Source organism: Homalodisca vitripennis, chromosome 6, assembly GCF_021130785.1.
Source record: "Homalodisca vitripennis isolate AUS2020 chromosome 6, UT_GWSS_2.1, whole genome shotgun sequence".
Taxonomy (NCBI): domain Eukaryota; kingdom Metazoa; phylum Arthropoda; class Insecta; order Hemiptera; family Cicadellidae; genus Homalodisca; species Homalodisca vitripennis.
This window is the reverse complement of record NC_060212.1, coordinates 55,670,431-55,690,196: the sequence shown is the minus strand read 5'-3', so window position 1 is coordinate 55,690,196 and position 19,766 is coordinate 55,670,431. Positions and strand designations below refer to the sequence as shown.

The 19,766-nt window shown below is 32.6% G+C and overlaps 1 protein-coding gene across 1 annotated transcript in view; it reads right to left on the bottom strand.

The window, feature by feature from the left end:
• LOC124365383 (protein IMPACT-B-like) overlaps positions 1-19,093 on the bottom strand; it is a 32,011-nt gene extending 12,918 nt beyond the window's left edge. Inside the window, exon 1 of the mRNA XM_046821360.1 lies at positions 18,788-19,093. Within this exon, the coding sequence (XP_046677316.1) occupies positions 18,788-19,093 (306 nt within the window). The remainder of the gene's footprint in view (positions 1-18,787) is intronic.
• Positions 19,094-19,766: the final 673 nt, after the last annotated feature.

Here is a 19,766-nt window from a genome sequence, read left to right as displayed (position 1 = left end):
ATAAAAAGTGTTAGGTAACTAATTTAAATAGTTATGCCTTTGTGCTCCAATTAAACCATATTAATCAAATCAAATTCTTTTTATAAGGGTGTAAAACATTTCTTTATAAATTTGTGCATTTATTATTATCAAGAACGGTTTGAAATTCAAGACAAAATAAATGTATGATACACATTTACTGTTACTTAACCATTAACAATAAACAGATTCTACATGAATTATCTCAAAATAAACGTGAAAATAATGAATCAATAAGATGAAAAAGTTAGTTGCACAAACAATTCCACGTTACTACATGCTGCGTAGCGCACCCTGTACAACCGCCCTACTATCTCTACAAACTGACTCTAGATTCTGCTGTTATTGGAATGCTGTAGACGTCAGTTACTTATATTAGATGCAGAACGGAAGAGAGTAGGTGGATTTTGCACTTTTATGCATGTATTAAGAGGTGGTGAGATACAGTATTCATTGATTAAATTACAATATTTCCTTGTAAAAATATCAAAGCATACGCACTTTAATCTGGCCATGAAGTAGAAAATCAAACATGAAACGAGGTCCTAATAAACGTGAAACATGCAGTTTTATTTTAAAACAGGAATATCTAATTTGGCATGCTATTTAGCCAAATGTCTCTACAGAATAGAGGTAACGTAGGCCGGAATCCAGTTTTGCATTTCTTTAATCGTGAAAAATGTGTACACCACAACCGGAATGAATACTATTTCATTAATACGAATGATTTTTTAATTGCTTCCCTTTAATGTTATCAAGTATTCTTACCTTTTGGGATATTGTTATTTTATTTATATACATTCATAGTTTCCGTTATATTATTTTAGTACAATCAGCATATGTAGCCTATAGTTTTGAAGATCCGATGTAGAACTTAAACCATGAAGTTGTTTTGGAGAAAGCTCTATAACAAACACGAGAAAGTGCTGACTGAACTGAACAATAGACTGAATGTCTGTGGGATTTTGCGAACATTACAAAGGCTTTGAGTCTTGTAAATTACAAAACCTTTCCAAACAAACTAGACCTTAACCGAGTGCGAGGCCTACCCCGCTACCTCATTGACCCCTACCTAGACAATAGACTCGGGCGGTAAACTGTTTGCCTTCCGAGAAGACTACAAATTCAGACTGTACCGACACACAATGGAGTACCCCAAGGATCTATTCTTGGTTTCCTCTAACGAGGCGTATTCCACCAGTTCCGGCCGGGCAAAAATTTCACTTTACTTTCTAATGGTACAATGAAAATTATTCTACGTTTAAATTACTGAAAAGGACATGTAAATGGCCTCACGGAAAGATTAAGTTCATATTTTTTTGCTATTACACAGCTAATGGAATAACATTAATACACATTTACAAATATATATTTATTCCTATTTAAAATACGGTATTATATTTCGGGGAAATTCTATTGACACTCCTATTTCATTTAGGGAAAGAACAGACATTTCGAATTGTGAGTCAATCTACAATGCTTCCGTTGTGTAGACCTTTATTTTCAAACTGCACACACCTTTTACAATACATATTTCTGAACTTATTAAATATTTTAATATAAATTATCACAATTTTTTAAAAAATAACCATTTTTATATTATAGTACAGTATATGGAGATAGCTACCGTCTTACTGAATATGGAATGCCTTTCCAAGATTGAAGTTTACTGATAACGAAGTTTTCTATTCATCTATTAAATATTCAATTCACTATTAGCCTAACTGAGGAAGTAAAGATCGTTCTTACGCTATTGTGCTAAGCTTAAAACGTTTTACTATCTACAGTAATAGATAAAACGAATGTATAATGTTGATAAAAGTTGATTTTGCTGAGCTTATTTTAAAAATAATATGTTCAAATTTAATATTTGTTTAAGAGCTCGTACATTTAATATCTACAGTAATTTATACCAATGACGAGTATGTATAGATTTATGTACGAATACAAATGGTTTAATATTATATATTCGGTAAATACCTACTATCGGATTGAAAGTATAAATATCCGAGTTTGATCATTAATCATGAACTAACTTGTGGAGTTTAAACATCGGTAGTTACAATCAAATTTTGCTTTTTAATTTCTTCACTTAGCCATATAAAGCAGACAATCTACAAAATAATAACTACCAGATTGACGTCAGTAAGAACAAAAAAAGTAACCGTTATTTGGTCCTTTTTATCTTTTATAATTCATAACTCGGAAATTTGAGATTAAGAGTTTAAAACAGTATAATTACAATAGTACTCTTTTTTAAGAAGTAAGAATTGTAGAATTATATGAAAACGTATCTTACTAAATTTACGTATTAAATTTACTTATTGACAGGAAAATTTAAATATTTGGCATTGGTCTCGTTATGGAGCTCTTACAGTAGTTTAATTATCTCTGGGGTGTAATTGTTTGTACATCCTATAGTAAAAAAATAATTAATATAGAAGTTTATTGTATATATATACAAAATATGAAAATGGTTTGTAAACTTGCGAGAACGTTAAATAAAGATAAAATTGGATTGAAAAACAATTAATAGACAGAATAAATGACAAAATATTTTACAAGAATGTTTAACAGAGTGTATAAACAATTCGATAAAATCTCGTTTCCCTTGAAAGACAAAGAACTGAACAGGCTTCGTGTGGAAACTTGGCGCCGATATAACATTAATTTTAAGAAACGGAAAACAAACTTTCTTTTTGGAAGTCGTGTATTTTAATCTCGATTCTTTATAGTTTGGAAGTCTATAACTTTACTCTTTCTGATCTCACATATATTTTCGGTTACAAGATTGGGTTGAGTAGTTTTAAAGATATCAATTCTATAAATTGCAAAAACTCTTGTAAAGTTGTTTGCATGTTGATTACTAGATAACACAAAACCCATTTGAGAGATTTAGACCAAATTTAGAGTGTAAATTACTCAAATATAAACATGATTATAAAAAACTACTGCCTATTAAAACTTGTGAAAGAACCGTTAAAAAATGTGTATTTACCATAAACATGGCCTGTAAATTTGCAATAGTTATATAATAAAGTCAACGTCCGCAGTGTAATAGAATATTTATGAATAAGTGCCAAGCTGTTGCAAATTACAGCTAATAGCAACTACAGAAATATACTTAACTTTGTCTATAGATGGCGGCAGTGAGGAATTTAAATTATCTATTATATTCTGGATACTTCGGGATCTAAATAAACATTGTTATGAAGCTCTTATACTATTAAAAACTGGGTTTCCTTTAAAATTGTGTGATGACGTATTTACAGAAGCTGAAAAAATAGAGAGAACGGTCATTAACGTAATTCAACAAAAACGTGATTGGAATTTTAGAACCACGATATAGCGCTGCGAGTCCGTGACCATTGCAAATGTACCCAATGTGCAGTGTTGTGTGGAAAACACCGAACATTGCGGAGAGGGTCACTCCTTCTGAGGTTATATTTCCAGAAGCAAGCAAACACAATTTGGAATAATAGAGACTAAGATACTAATCAGATGTAATCCCTAAACTGAAATAAGGAAATACGATCGTAGTGAACTGGGAATTGTAAACATTTAAATACATGATATTGTATCAGGTTTACTCAAATTAGTTTTCTAGTAAGCAAGTTGGGTGCAAAGTATACATGTGTGTTCATTTACAGGATTAAACTAATTTGCGTATATTATTGTACATTAGGCCGTACATTTTTGTCTGTATAATATACAATGTATTGTCCGCATTTCGAAAGTCGTTTGACGTGCAGTGGACGAAATTAGCACCAATGGGGTTCTTTTGAATGGTGAGGCAGACCGGATGTTAGGATTTGTCACTTTACTACTTATACCTGAAGAATAATACAATAGCTAAAAATATATGTTTTTCTACTCAATTAGGCTTCTCAGACATTGTAACAATATATTTTGGAATAGGTTAGTACACATTTTCTTGATCCATGCAACAATATAAACTCAACTAAAACACTGTAAATATATTATATCTGAAAGTATGGCCTTAAGTAGACGCTCTTAAATCGAAATAGCCTTTTAAGTCCTATGTATGTATATATTTTCTTGATCATGGGAACAAGGCAAATCGGACATATTTATAATTATGTCGATCTCATGTGCTCGCACATGTGCAAATTCTGAACAGCCATCTTGGAACTACATCGTATTACATCTTACATGTTTTCACTAAGATTGATTCTAGTGTGTAGAAGTTTAAAATCTGTAAACTGGCCTAATTCTAGTGTTACTGAATCTAGGAGCTATTCTGTCTAATATCGTGGAATGTGGCGAGGGATCCGAGATATTCCATTAATACTTATAAAACCTGGTTCACTGTCCGACTTTAGGTCTCCAAGCCCTAAACTATAGTCTTCAAACTTATAATCCAATTAACATGAAATGGATTGGAATATCTGAGTCTTTCAGTGACCATAACTTGTGTCAGAAGTGCTAAAAACGGTATTTAAAAAGTATATGCTTATTACATCACTTTTATTTAGCACGAAACTTACATGTATCGAGCCTACGTTATTTCCTAGTTAAATATAAAATTGAAGTATCGATGAATAAGAGACTATGGTGTAAAATAAGTTTCAGTTTTAACACCATCAAAAAGAGTTTTCATTTACAGAACTGATTTAAAAAGCTCCATCAATAACTAAAGGTACTACGTTTATTATATTACCAATTTTAGGTTTTACTTAAAGCATGAATTACTTTAAAAAATGTGACAATTTAAAAGAGAAAAATTCCATAAGTTGTGTTTTTAGATTACATTTATTTTATTCGAGGTAAAATTGTTCATGTTTGGCGAAAGGAATGCATTTAATGAACTTATAAAGTATTATAAATAAGAAGAACTATTTTTGTTTTTTGAAAAATAGCCCACTAAAATAAAAATAAGAACTTTTTATAGAACATTAGAACTTAAATATTTGATGTCTTTGATTTTACACTTGGCTGTCTACTTTGTAGTCAACTTACTGCACAACTTGGCACTCAGGCAGAGCTAAGTAGAGCTGTTCAATATGCTTGGCTACTACAAGGTAATTTGGATCTGCTCCAAACCGTTCTATCACTTTGTTGTAGGGTTTACGTACTATTCTTTGAGTAACCGGAATATTTTGTGAGAAATTCATTGAGTAATATTCAAGAACTACTTTTTATAGAACATAATGACTCGAAGTTCTAATGTCGACTAATACTTGGCAATGTTTTTCTTTATCTCTGTACTGCACAGATTGGCTCTCAGGCAGACTAAATAGAGCTGTTCAATATGCTTGGCTTCTACAAGGTAATTTGGATCTGTTCCAAACCGTTCTGTCACTTTTTTGTAGGGTTTACGTACTATTCTTTGAGTAACCGGAATATTTTGTGAGAAATTCATTGAGTAATATTCCAGAACTACTTTTTATAGAACATAATGACTCGAAGTTCTAATGTCGAATAATACTTGACAGTGTTTTTCTTTATCTCTGTACTGCACAGATTGGCTCTCAGGCAGACTAAGTAGTGCTGTTCAATATGCTTGGCTTCTACATAGTAATTGGGATCTGTTCCAAGCCATTTTGTCACATTCCTTTACCGAATTGAAGGTTTTTCATACTCTTCTTTGTGTAATGGCACAAGCCTGCGATACATTTACATCTTGTCGAGTAAGAAATGGTACAGGACTTTACTACACTTGCCTAATTTCAGTTGCGTTTTTTATTGAGAAAAAGGTGTGTTTTCTCCTAATCAGGTCATGTCAAATTAATGTATATTATGAATTCTTACTGTAATAATGTATGTGCTCCTAAGGTCCTGAATCTGAGATTGCAGTTATGTAAAATTGCAGTTCATTTTCTTAATTTTCTGTAGTACAGAATGAATTTACAATGTTCAGTTGCAAAATCGTAACCATTTGAGGCCAAGCATATTGAACAGCTCTACTTAGTCTGCCTGAGAGCCAATCTGTGCAGAAGTAGACATTAAAAGAGAAACAAATCCGCCTCTGTTGCTACATTACTTTATATTTCTTGAAGGCATTATGAGTACAACATTCAGAGAAATTAACTCTTGTTTTATATAGTTTACATCAAATTAAGAAAATAAATTATCATAGATATATTCTTGATTATAGATACTTCTGAGGCATTGCAAGGCATGTCTTGCAATTAAGCATTGCTAATTTCACACTTTATAGTTAAAACGTTACTACTCATTAACAATGTAAATTACTTTTGTAAATGTAATCAACCGGAAATAAAAATATTTTTTAACATTTTCATTACTATTAGGAAAACTTTTCTTCAGGGGAAAAGTTTAATGTAAACACTGTTCTTTTATGATTAAAACAAAAATAATTCATATTAATCTTAGAAGACATCACATTGACTAAACTTAATTAACAGGTTTATTTATAACATTCTATGTTTGTATTCAGGTCCAGAATTGTATTTTATTACCCGGCTCGAGTTTCAGGGCAACAGAGAAGCTTCTTTATTGAAAGAGACACAGTTCCGTTAAGACTCTCCGAGAACAAGTTTATAAATATTATGCCACTATGTCACTTTATGGGATTTAACATTAATCCGGATGTCAAGCATGCTAGATTCAAGCATAACTTGATAACTCACAGATTAGAGTATACCAGAGGGGTACTAAAAAATAACTACAGTATTGTTGAATGATAGGGGGCACCGACTTATCTGCTGATGATTCTAGGAAAATTCAATGGCCATAATGGGGAATAAATTAGGATTTAAAAGAGATTTCTACTTTGAACAGTGAAGTGAGACAAATAAATTTCATCACGGTGCTTTCTTTTATTCATCAATAATACAGTTAATTTATTCCGAAATATTTACTATTTATTGTAATTTATATAGTAAAATGTTAAAATCACTCATCTTTATAATAATTAAACTCGTTTAAAATATTTATATCTTCTTAAATAAGTATCGCAAGGAAATTCGATACTTTCATAATAATAACAGAATATTTCTCAAAATCATATTAGATATAGAAGATTCACGTCCTGTAAGTTTATGATTTAAAGTCAGTGGCCCAGTAGATTTTTTTACAAACATCTTGTCGAGGTATTGCACCCGGAAAATGAATGTGTTTTATAATAATTTGGTTGTTTTTATATAAAAGAGTGATTTTTTCATTGAGTGAATTTGTACTTTCAAATTATTTAATTTAATAAACAGAATGATAACTTCGTTTCATTGTTATAGCTTATTTAATAAATTAGTAGTTTATATCCTTTGAAATGTATAATTAAGTAAAATGATACCATAAAGTGTCAAACAAATTCAAATGTACGTTTCCAAGAAACGTTTCGTAACAAAAGTTCATTCATGATTTAGTTAAAAACGTGATGGTTCTTCAAATGAAGTTATGAAAATTAAGATTAAAAACAACAGGACTATCCTTGACATTTGCTATCTTTCTCAGTGATGTGTAACACTACGTTTTGAGTTCTGCAATCTAATCTCTTTCTTAGGTGCATATCCAACGTAACACACAATTCAATCTAGGTTAAAATAATAAGATCATATTATCAGAGTGTTATGACACGCATAAGTCAGGAGTCACAACCACCTCGTTGTATGTAATCTTCAGGAACTCTAAAAAATTCACGTAACAAAAACAAAACTCAACGTTAACTATCCAACCTGAAATACATAAAACAGTTATAAAACATTTATAAAATACTACCTCCTTTAAAAAAATAATAAAAAAAAATAATAATTTCCATTACTTTAAATTTAGCTGGATAAACAGGATTTTTCCGGACATTTGCATTGTTCAATGATCAGTAACACTTTTATTACGATAATAATAGTACAAAAACTATGTTACATGACCATGATGTATTACACGATGTAAAAATAATGTTACTTATTTCTTGTATCACTGAACGATGGTATATTTCCAGGAATCCTGTTTTATTCACAATCCTTCTATAGATAATCGTAATCTTCAAACAAAGGACTTTTAACTTAACATGTATTATTTTAATTAGCTTACTTTTAAATTATGTCCCTTTCAGTTTAAAAGCTGCTTCGGCGTACAATATTCACACTCAATAGCTCTAACCAATGAATACTGATTGTAGTATTCTTCCTCAAACCCATCTACTAGTCAAATATACAAAGCTTAAGAAAGATCAGGTACGAGGTTGGTCTATTGTTTGCAGTCAGACAGAACAGTTGAACTCAAGCCACCGAGTCTCGGGTCCAGGCACAGAACACGGCCGGTTACACTGTAATTGTCCTGGGCGACATTTGAACACTTTTGAAGGTCCTTTCATACAAAATCTTTTAAACTTGTTTTCCCTTCGACTATTGTATTGCCACTATTAGTTCCGTTATTATTGTTACCAACTAGAAAGACAGCTTATAATTGCTAGCAGCGGTTCTCTTTCACACAATTTTAAAAAGTCTATAAATGTCTTCGTGAAAGCATTTAAATTTTTGCCTCTAATTTAAAAGGGAAAGTGTGCCTTCCATTTGTTGTCCTTTAACTACAGTAAAATTTTTAAGGGACAAAACCATTTTCGATAACCTTATTTAAAATTAATTCGCAAATTCGATCACCAAAGTGGATTTAAGAACACCGTTTAAATACCATTTGTAATAAAGAATCAATAGTTACTTTGTCTTTGCAGCCTGCATAACACTACTGATCAAGCATTTTATAACTATTCAATATTTTCAAAATTGTAAATTTAAATAAAGAGTTCTGCCACTTTGCTGAAATTCAGCTAAAATGACAACAGTTGTTTAGGGTCAGTTAATTTTGGATTACGTATCTTAAATTTCAGAATTATTTTCCAGAACTATTACACATGTTGAGAAACCTTTCCAATGCTTCTCACCCTTTGTACCTTAATTGGACTTGTAAAAACATTCCAAAACCAGAATTAAACAAATCGGTGTAGTCGTTCAATAGTTTTAGTGAAACTAACATACGTAATTTCACTTATAAATATAAAGATTATATATACATATATATATATATATAAGGTTTTTGTCACAAAGAGATCGGTTAACATTTTTTTGATCCTTTACTGAAGGGCCTATGTCACAAAGAGATAGGTTATGCTTTTGGAATCCGTTCCTCGAGTGACTTTGACCACACCGCACTTCGACTATCGTCTTTGTAAACAAAAGTATGAGCTTAAGAACTTGTTGATGTTTTCGTGGTAACCTGTCTCGGTTTCACTTCGCCTCTCCAGCTAAATTGCTTGTGTAAAAGTAGTAGATTTAATTTGCAACACTACCTAGATGTCTACCTTACAACAGAATGGACATGGGAAATAAAACCAAATCCAACCTAAAATTACTATCCAGTATGGGAATATATACGATTTGGTCATTAGTTAGCTTCTTGTTTATTACAAAAGTTCTACAATGATAATCAAATTTTACATGTGAACTATAACATTTGAAGGTAGTATTTAACTATTTATATTTCTAATCTTCTGTGTCACACTTTAATGTTTTTAAAGTACATTGTCTACATAACCTGACGCATGTACATAATTACGTACTTTTATCAAGGTTCAATGCAGTACTTACTTTTCATGCACCCTTGACAAATTTATTTTTCCAGAAAAGAAAAGGGCGTGGAGCGATTATTGTGTATGCTTATAACAAAAATATCGATTGTATTTTCTTGGACATCTATATTGTTGACAGGAACAGTAATACTGGTGTAATAATAATACAGTAATATTGTATGCCATAGATTGAACATAGCGTTTATCGATTTAAAATATGTTTAAATAAAAATAATTAATGAGAATATTATAAGGAACATAGTCGCTATTGCAGGTTTTAAAAATTCATAAAATATACTATAGTTATAATAACAACAAAAAAGTAGTTTATAAAGTATTAAAAATACTATTTTTTCCGGAAAGATATTATACTTCTTAAATAGTAAAAATTATATTTATTGATATCAGCATACTGTCAGTTTCACGTGTTTTATATAGCTTGATAACTATCCCAATTTCTTGTTGTATTACGTAAGTACAGAAGAAATACTTGAAACTAAAAATAAAATTATCTATTTGATGATATAAAACTGGAAAGAGTCATAATTGAACAATTAACTGTTAGTTTATGTAGAATATTTGTTACTTGAACATGATATAAATAGGCTTTTGTAAATACTTATTCAATAAAACATTGTATCGTGTACAAACTAATGTAGAATTAATGTTACGTATAAGTTAACACGATTAAATATTATATTAACCATCCTAATGTAACTTAATTTCCGTCTCGATGTAATGTAGATCAATGATATTATTGTGGATCAGGGTGTAACTACAGACAGGGCGCATCTCGTTTCATATGTAAATATACAACTCCCACCTGGGACTTCATCAATATGCCATATGCCAGAAGTTTACGATTGCCACATAAATAACATGCCTGGGAATTAAATCAAATACTGCATATTTGCACCTCATCAATACACCATCATCATCTAACCTAGTTACCATGAATATTCAAAATGATAAGATTTGATTGCAACATAAATAACATGTCCTGTCATATAGGTGATATATTACTATTTAATTAACGTTATCAGTAATTATTTGTATTATTTCTTTATGTTGTTTATTATATTTTCCAAAATATTAAAATAAGATAATCGTGATAGTTTATGTCATACTTATGTTTTTATTATTCATACGAATTTATATTTTTATTATAATAACTGAAACGGCTAGACGTAAAATTAAGATGCAAAATAAAAATATTTAATTTTTTGTTTGTACTCGTTGTGTTAAATAAATCTAAAAGGTAATATTAGTATGTAGCAATATAATTGAGCACAAGAAAAATAATTAATTTTTTCACTCCTACAGATGTATTCCCATCGGTTCTTTGCGTCATTCCTAATACCCTAAACCGGGAACCAATGGGTATATCCCAACCCTTAACCGTATTCTTATTAATACTCCACATGTCTCGATATATATTTTAAAATAAAATCTCTTCGAGTTCAATCACACAGTATAAACCACTGCCCCATAATATCATCTACTCGTATAACCTAAAATCTAATGTAGTCATCTACAATACTTTATATGCTATAAGTTTATGATTGACGCATAAGTAACACGTCCCCTAAATAACATAATCAATTTTCCGTGTCGTAACATTTTTATAACCACTGTGAATGTAAGCACACACTGGAACACGCTGCGTACGTCTCCAGTACTTAACCAAGGTTCACTTAGCCTCAAAAAGCACAACAGAGCGGATAACTGTCATAGTAGACTGTCAGTTGAGACAATATTATTTTTGTCTAAATAAAGAGGATTATTATTCAGGATGAGTTGGTCTTGAGTGTACAAAAATTTTAATCACATGATGTCAAGTCGTAATCAATCGATACATCTCTATTTCTAAGCCAGCACATCATTAATATTCCATGTTTCACTGACAAACTAGCAAAATCATTGGCAGGTACAGACATACTGTTTGTTATCAAGTCCTAACTAATCCCTATCCCTATCTATAAGCTGGAACATCATTAATATTCCATGTGTCACTGACAAACTAGCAAAATCATTGGCAGGTACAGATATACTGTTTGTTATCCAGTCGTAACCAATCGCTATCCCTATCTATAAGCTCGGACATTATTAATATTCAAACAGCAATGACACACTAGCAATATAATTGGTGCGTGCATACATACTAATTGTCATCAAGTCGTAACCAATCCCTATCCCTATCTATAAGCTGGGAAATTATTAATATATAAACACCAATAACACACTAGCAATATAATTGGTGCGTGCATACATACTGATTGTCATCAAGTTGTAACCAATCCCTATCCCTATCTATAAACTGGGACATTATTAATATTTAAACAGCAATGACACACTAGCAATATAATTGGTGTGTGCATACATACTGATTGTCATTAAGTCGTAACCAATCCCTATCCCTATCTATAAGCTGGGACATTATTAATATTTAAACAGCAATGACACACTAGCAATATAATTGGTGCGTGCATACATACTAATTGTCATCAAGTCGTAACCAATCCCTATCTCTATCTATAAGCTCGGACATTATTAATATTCAAACAGCAATGACACACTAGCAATATAATTGGTGCGTGCATACATACTGATTGTCATCAAGTCGTAACCAATCCCTATCTCTATCTATAAACTGGGATATTATTAATATTTAAACAGCAATGACACACTAGCAATATAATTGGTGTGTGCATACATACTGATTGTCATTAAGTCGTAACCAATCCCTATCCCTATCTATAAGCTGGGACATTATTAATATTTAAACAGCAATGACACACTAGCAATATAATTGGTGCGTGCATACATACTGATTGTCAGCAAGTCGTAACCAATCCCTATCCCTGTCTATAAACTGGGACATTATTAATACTCAAATAGCAATGACACACTAGCAATATAATTGGTGCGTGCATACATACTGATTGTCATCAAGTCGTAACCAATCCCTATCCCAACCTATAAGCTGGGACATTATTAATATTCAAACAGCAATGACACACTAGCACTATCATAGGTGCGTGCGTACATACTGTTTGTTATCAAGTCGTAACCAATCCCTATCCCTATTTATAAGCTGGGACATTATTAATATTCAAACAGCAATGACACACTAGCAATATAATTGGAGAGTGCATACATACTGTTTGTCATCAAGTCGTAACCAATCCCTATCCCTATCTATAAGCTGGAACATCATTAATATTCCATATATCACTGACAAACTAGCAAAATCATTGGCGGGTACAGACATACTGTTTGTTATCAAGTCCTAACTAATCCCTATCCCTATCTATAAGCTGGAATATCATTTATATTCCATATGTCACTGATAAACTAGGAAAATCATTGGTACGTACAGAAACACTGTTTGTTATCAAGTCGTAACCAATCCCTATTCCTATCTCTAAGCTGGAACATCACTAATATTCCATATGTCACTGATAAACTAGCAAAATCTTTGTCGGGTACAGACACACTGTTTGTCATTAAGTCGTAACCAATCCCTATCCCTATCTATAAGCTGGAACATCATTAATATTCCATATGTCACTGATAAACTAGCAAAATCAGTGGCGGGTACAGACACACTGTTTGTCATCAAGTCGTAACCAATCCCTTATCCCTATCTATAAGCTGGAACATCATTCATTAATATTCCATATGTCACTGATAAACTAGCAAAATCATTGGCGGGTACAGACACACTGTGTGTCATCAAGTCGTAACGAATCCATATCCCTATCTATAAACTGGAACATCATTAATATTCCATATGTCACTGATAAACTAGCAAAATCATTTCCAGACACACTGTTTGTCATCAACTCCTAACCAATCCCTATCCCTATCTATAAGCTGGGACATTATTAATATTCAAAAAACAATAACACACCAGCAATATAATTGGTGCGTGGGTACATACTGTTTGTTATCAAGTCGTAACCAATCCCTATCCCTGTCTCTAAGCTGGAACATCATTAATATTCCATATGTCACTGATAAACTAGCAAAATCATTGGTACGTACAGACATACTGTTTGTCATCAAGTCGTAACCAATCCCTATACCTATCTATAAGCTGGGACATTATTAATATTCAAACAACAATAACACACTAGCAATATAATTGGTGCGTGCGTACATACTGTTTGTTATCAAGTCGTAACCAATCCCTATCCCTGTCTATAAGCTGGAACATCATTAATATTCCATATGTCACTGATAAACTAGCAAAATCATTTTCAGACACACTGTTTGTCATCAAGTCCTAACCAATCCCTATCCCTATCTATAAGCTGGGACATTATTAATATTCAAACAACAATAACACACTAGCAATATAATTGGTGCGTGCGTACATACTGTTTGTTATCAAGTCGTAACCAATCCCTATCCCTGTCTATAAGCCTGGAAACATCATTAATATTCTATATGTCACTGATAAACTAGCAAAATCATTGGTACGTACAGACACACTGTTTGTCGTCAAGTCGTAAAAAATTGATAAATCCCTATCTCTAAGCTGGAACATCATTAATATTCAAACAGCGCTGACCCACTAACAAAATTTGTGAGTGCGTACATACTGATTGTCATCAATTCGTAACCAATTGATACATCCCTATCTCTAAACCAGCAAATCATTAATATTCCAACAGCACTGACACGCTAGCAATATAATTGGGAGCGTTCGTACATACTGTTTGTCATCAAGTCGTAATTTATCGATACATCTCTATCTCTAAGCTGGAAACATCATTAATATTCCAACAGCACTGACACACCATCAATAGCATTGGTGCGTCCATACATATTGTTTGTCATCAAGTCGTAAAAAATTGATAAATCCCTATCTCTAAGCTGGAACATCATTAATATTCAAACAGCGCTGACCCACTAACAAAATTTGTGAGTGCGTACATACTGATTGTCATCAATTCGTAACCAATTGATACATCCCTATCTCTAAACCAGCAAATCATTAATATTCCAACAGCACTGACACGCTAGCAATATCATTGGTGCGTGCATACTTACTGTTTGCCGGGGCGTTTTCGTAATTTTACATCACAATGGCTATCAGTGACCAATAAACGAAACTTCTGATAAATTAAAGTACACACTATTATAATTAAAAATTAACTCCTTTTAACACTATTAGAATGACAGTGACTTTCGTGGAAATTTAAATAATAATGCCTATTTTTAGCCTACCACGTTGCTTTGTTCCATCTACAAAGTATTGATTTCACAAAATATGAGACTCTCAATGACTGCTAGTAATAGTTGAGCTTCTAGAAGAGAACAGTGTTTGAAGAAAGAAACAACGGTACTAGCATCCGTTGTATTGTGTAGCCTTTAGCGGGGTGGCCTCTAGCCTTGGGGGGGGGGGTGGGGGGGGGGGGGGGTGGGGGGGGGGGGGGGTGGGGGGGGGGGGGGGTGGGGGGGGGGGGGGGTGGGGGGGGGGGGGGGTGGGGGGGATACCCTGGCTTAGACCAAAGGTCCACTCTTCCGCCAGGACAGGCCCCAAACATTTTACAATTTTATCATTAATTATTACAGTTGTTGTGGAAAAACATGTATTACTTATACACAAGCATTTTTACATTCCATTGTATACATGTCTGTACATTACATGCTTGTAACAAGGTTATTCCTGCAATACACAGTGATATTATAAATTCTAAATTCTAAATATTAAATAATAAATATATATATCTATTTTCATTTTATTTTATTTTTTAGCATTGCACATTCAACAATACATATTAGAGATAAAGTGCAAGTATTACATGCAATAAATATAACTATTCCTCTCAAACTAACCTAGACACCGCAAACACTTTAATAAATCACATGCATTTAAACATGCATAATAAAGAGTTTTAATAAATATTCATTATAATGTATACAAAACAAAATAAAAACAACACAGAACAATTATTTACATGCAGAGTTTAATAAATATTAATTATAATTTATACACAACGAAAAGAAAACAACACAGAACAATTATTTACATGGTAATCTAAATTTAATTTAATTAATCACATATATTATGTTTACAGCAGTGATGTAGTAATTACTCATATCTAGCCAACAAATGATTATTTAGCCTTTTTTTAAACAAAGAAATACTAGGAGCATATTTAATACTGTCATCCAAGTTGTTTAATAATCTTATACTCCTTACATGATAAGATTTATTATATGTTACAGTTCTATGAATTGGAAACTGTAAAGTAATGTTACCAAATCTTGTTTCCCTACCATGCACACGGTTCATCATTATATATTGATGGAATAAATAGTCTGGTTTCTCAAACATCAAAATTTTATACATCTGTAATAGAACACTGTACTCAATTCTTTCATTGATCTTTAGCCAATATAGCTCTTTAAAATAAGCAGTAATATGCGCATCTATTGGTAAATTGAAAATATAACGAATACATGCATTTTGTGCTCTTTGTAGCCTTTGCAGTTGTTCATTGTTTATATCACAAAATACGGCATTGGAATAGTCAAAATATGGAAAAATAAGGGTAGATACAAGCGTTTTTTTTATATGTACATTTGGATTGAAACAGAGCCTCTTAAGCCTATACAAACTTTGGTATACTCTCTTATGAATATAATTAACTTGTTCCGACCATGACAGCGTATTACACACTCTAACACCTAGGTTAACAACAGTATGCTCATAATTAATTGCAAACCCATTTATTGTTACATGCAAAATCTCATTTAAGTTAACATTAGATAAAAGACGAGGTGTTCCTAATATTATCGGTTTGCATTTAGCTGCATTCAGGCTTAGCCCATGGTCAGTGCACCACTTATACAACATTGTAATATCAGCGTTTAGGCGGTCAACAGCAATATTAATTTCATCCAACTGACAGTGTGTGTACATTTGCATGTCATCAGCATATAACATTGTCTTACAAAAAGTAATAGGTTCATCTATTCTATTTATGTACAAACTAAATAACAATGCCGACATTGTTGACCCCTGAGGCACCCCTACAGGGTTGCACCTCCATTCAGACAGTACACCACTTTGAGTTTTAACTCTTTGAACTCTATTTACTAAATAAGAGCAAAACCACTTAATAACTATGTCATCAAAATTATATGATTCGAGTACAGACAATAGTAGCCTATGGTTGACACACTCAAAAGCTCGACTAAAGTCCAAGAGCATTAATATTGTTAACTTCCTCTGATCCATGGCTCGTCTGATATCATCTGTTACTCTTATCAGGGCAGTTTGAGTGCTGTATACAGGGCGACAACCAGACTGGTATTTGAACAGGATATTATTTACATTAACATATTCGCTGACCTGTTTATATGCGAGCTTATCAAGAATTTTCCCTAGGACACACAGAATATTTATAGACCTGTAGTGTTTGCATTCTAAAGGATTATCAATCTTTGGTAATGGCAGAATTAATGCTCTCTTCCACTGACTAGGATAAACACTATTATTAAGTGAATAGTTAAAAATGTAACATAAAACATATTTTATTTCATCATACACTAATTTGATGAATTTTAATGGTATGCCATCATTTCCCACTGCATTAGAGGAAATGTTTTTAATCTCACTATGAATTAATTCTACAGTAATATTAGTAAACTTAAAATTATTATGAGTATCTCCTAGTTCTCTCTTACTCTTGTAATATTCAATCAGGTTATTGTCTATACCATTATTAACACCACAAAAATAGTTATTAAGGTCATTGATGTTAACAATAGGGTCTGAAATATGTTTCTTTTCCTTACCAGCACCCTGACTATTTAAAATCTTCCATATGTCTTTGCTCGACTTTTGTTCCTCTAGTAACAAACGAAAATGACGATTCCTCGCATCTCTCTGTAATCTCTTAATTCTATTTCTTAACTGTCTGTACTCTTCCCAGTCCCCCACATTTTTGTTCTAACATAACGCTTATATTTAGAGTCTCTATGTGTCATCAACCCTTTCAGTACTTCATCTATCCAAGGACAAGGTTTTCTTTTCTTACGAATAACTCGTTCAGGTACAAATGTATTAAATAATTCTAACAATCTCTCCTCAACCACATTTACCATTTCATCAATATTATTACTACTATACACATTGCCCCAATTCGTATTTAAACATTCATTTTTTTAAATTAATGATATTCACATGCTTAAAATCTCTTATAACTAATCTGTTCTTATTTACATTTAACTTAATTCTTAAATTTAATTCTACGTAAATCAATTCATGGTAAGAAATCCCTGAAACAGCCAACTGACCATGCTTTTTTACCTTATTTACATCATTCACTATAATTAAGTCCAACAGCGTATCGCTATTAGGTAAATGGTAGGTTGCATTCAGTGGTAAGATATTTAAATTAAGAGCATCAACATGATTCAATAATGCAGTTCTATCAGCAAAAACTCTATTAGAGCTGAGATCAGTATTAAAATCACCTAAAATTAATAAATTATCATGTGTGGGCATTAAATTAGCTATAATATCAAACAGCTCGGCTATTCCAGACGCTTTTGGGGGGCGATATACTGCACATAACAACAATTTCCAGACACACGTAACTTCTAACACAATATACTCTACTTTCTTACTATATCTAGAGTCGGATGAGGCTATTATTCTATAACTTAGATTACTTCTAAGGTACACAGCTATGCCACCTCCTTCTTTTCCTTCTCTGTCATACCTTATCATATTATACCCATCGATCATATAAGGCGCTGATTGCATAACTGGATCTAAAAATGTTTCTGTACCTACTATAATATCAAACATGTTATCGCTGAATAACTGAAGGAAAGATTCTCTGTGTGCTCTCAAACTTTCAACATTGATATGTGCAGTTTTTTAACGTTTTTTTAGACGTACGAAAATAACTTTTAAGTTCATTTAAAGAATTCATGCTATCATTCAAAATTTCATCACTTGTTTCCATCATCAGTGAAGAAAAAAACTATACCATAAATAATGTACGCTTCATATAAATAAACACAGAACAAAAACAATAAATAACAAGTATACAAATAGTGTGACTTTTGAGAGGTATAACACATAAACAGCATTTTCGAGTGCAACCTAAAACTAAACATACAAATAGACAGTGTACAGCAGGACGAATAAAGTCAAATGAGTCTTTGAAGGTCAGCTTCACAGTTGATGATTACATAACGCTCCCCTTGATTCTTCCGCATAAAAATTCGCCCATTCTTCACCCACAGGAAAGTGTAATGTTTATCTGCCTTCACTTGACGCGCCGCATTCAGCAACAGTCTCTTCGCCTTTGTAAGACTCTCGTTCACGTACACCGGTGTGGACTCGCCTGCCATGTAACCCAGGTCCCGGGAACTAACGTTTCTCTTCTGTCGTCTCTTCTCTAGAAAAGCCTCCATATATAGCTTACGGACAAATTTTACCACGATTGCCCCTGAGCGTCCTGACACAGCCCCGAAACGATAACAGTTGTCTATCATGTCTCTATTGAAATCGAAACCAATCACCTGTGAAATCTTGCTAAAAATATCAAATACATTTTCTTTTGCATTAAATGGTACGCCATAGATCTCGACAACATTTTCCCTGGTAGCCTGTTCCAATGTGTCTACCTTAACAGTTAAATCAGCGTTGGATTTACGTAAATTAATATTTTCTTGTCGTAAATCTTCGATATCTGCAGCCGTTTTTAATACTGCTTTGCTCAGTTCCTCCATCTTCTTACCGTTTTCGACTATCCACTCGCCATACGTGTTCAAAGAATTAGTGATCTCCAAATTGGATTGTCTTATTTCGCTTCTTAAGTTTAAAATTTCAGTAAACAGCTGTTTCAATGATATCTCGCATCTCGCCCGTAGGGTCAATGACCGGTACCGATATCTCACGTGACTGCCCCGTTACGCAATCCCCAACACTTGCCGCTATCTTATCTGATAGTACAGATAACGAACTTGCACAGGAACTGCCGACGTCCTTGTCCTTACATGCAAGACAGGCCCATTGATATTGTAATCTAGAATAATTGTCCTTATTTATATCTGCACACTTAAAATGGTAATTGCCGTCACATTTATGGCAAACAGCTCTATGGGCGTTGTACGAAAAACCTTTCAGGCACTTTAAACACGCAATTTTCATGGAACTACTTTTATT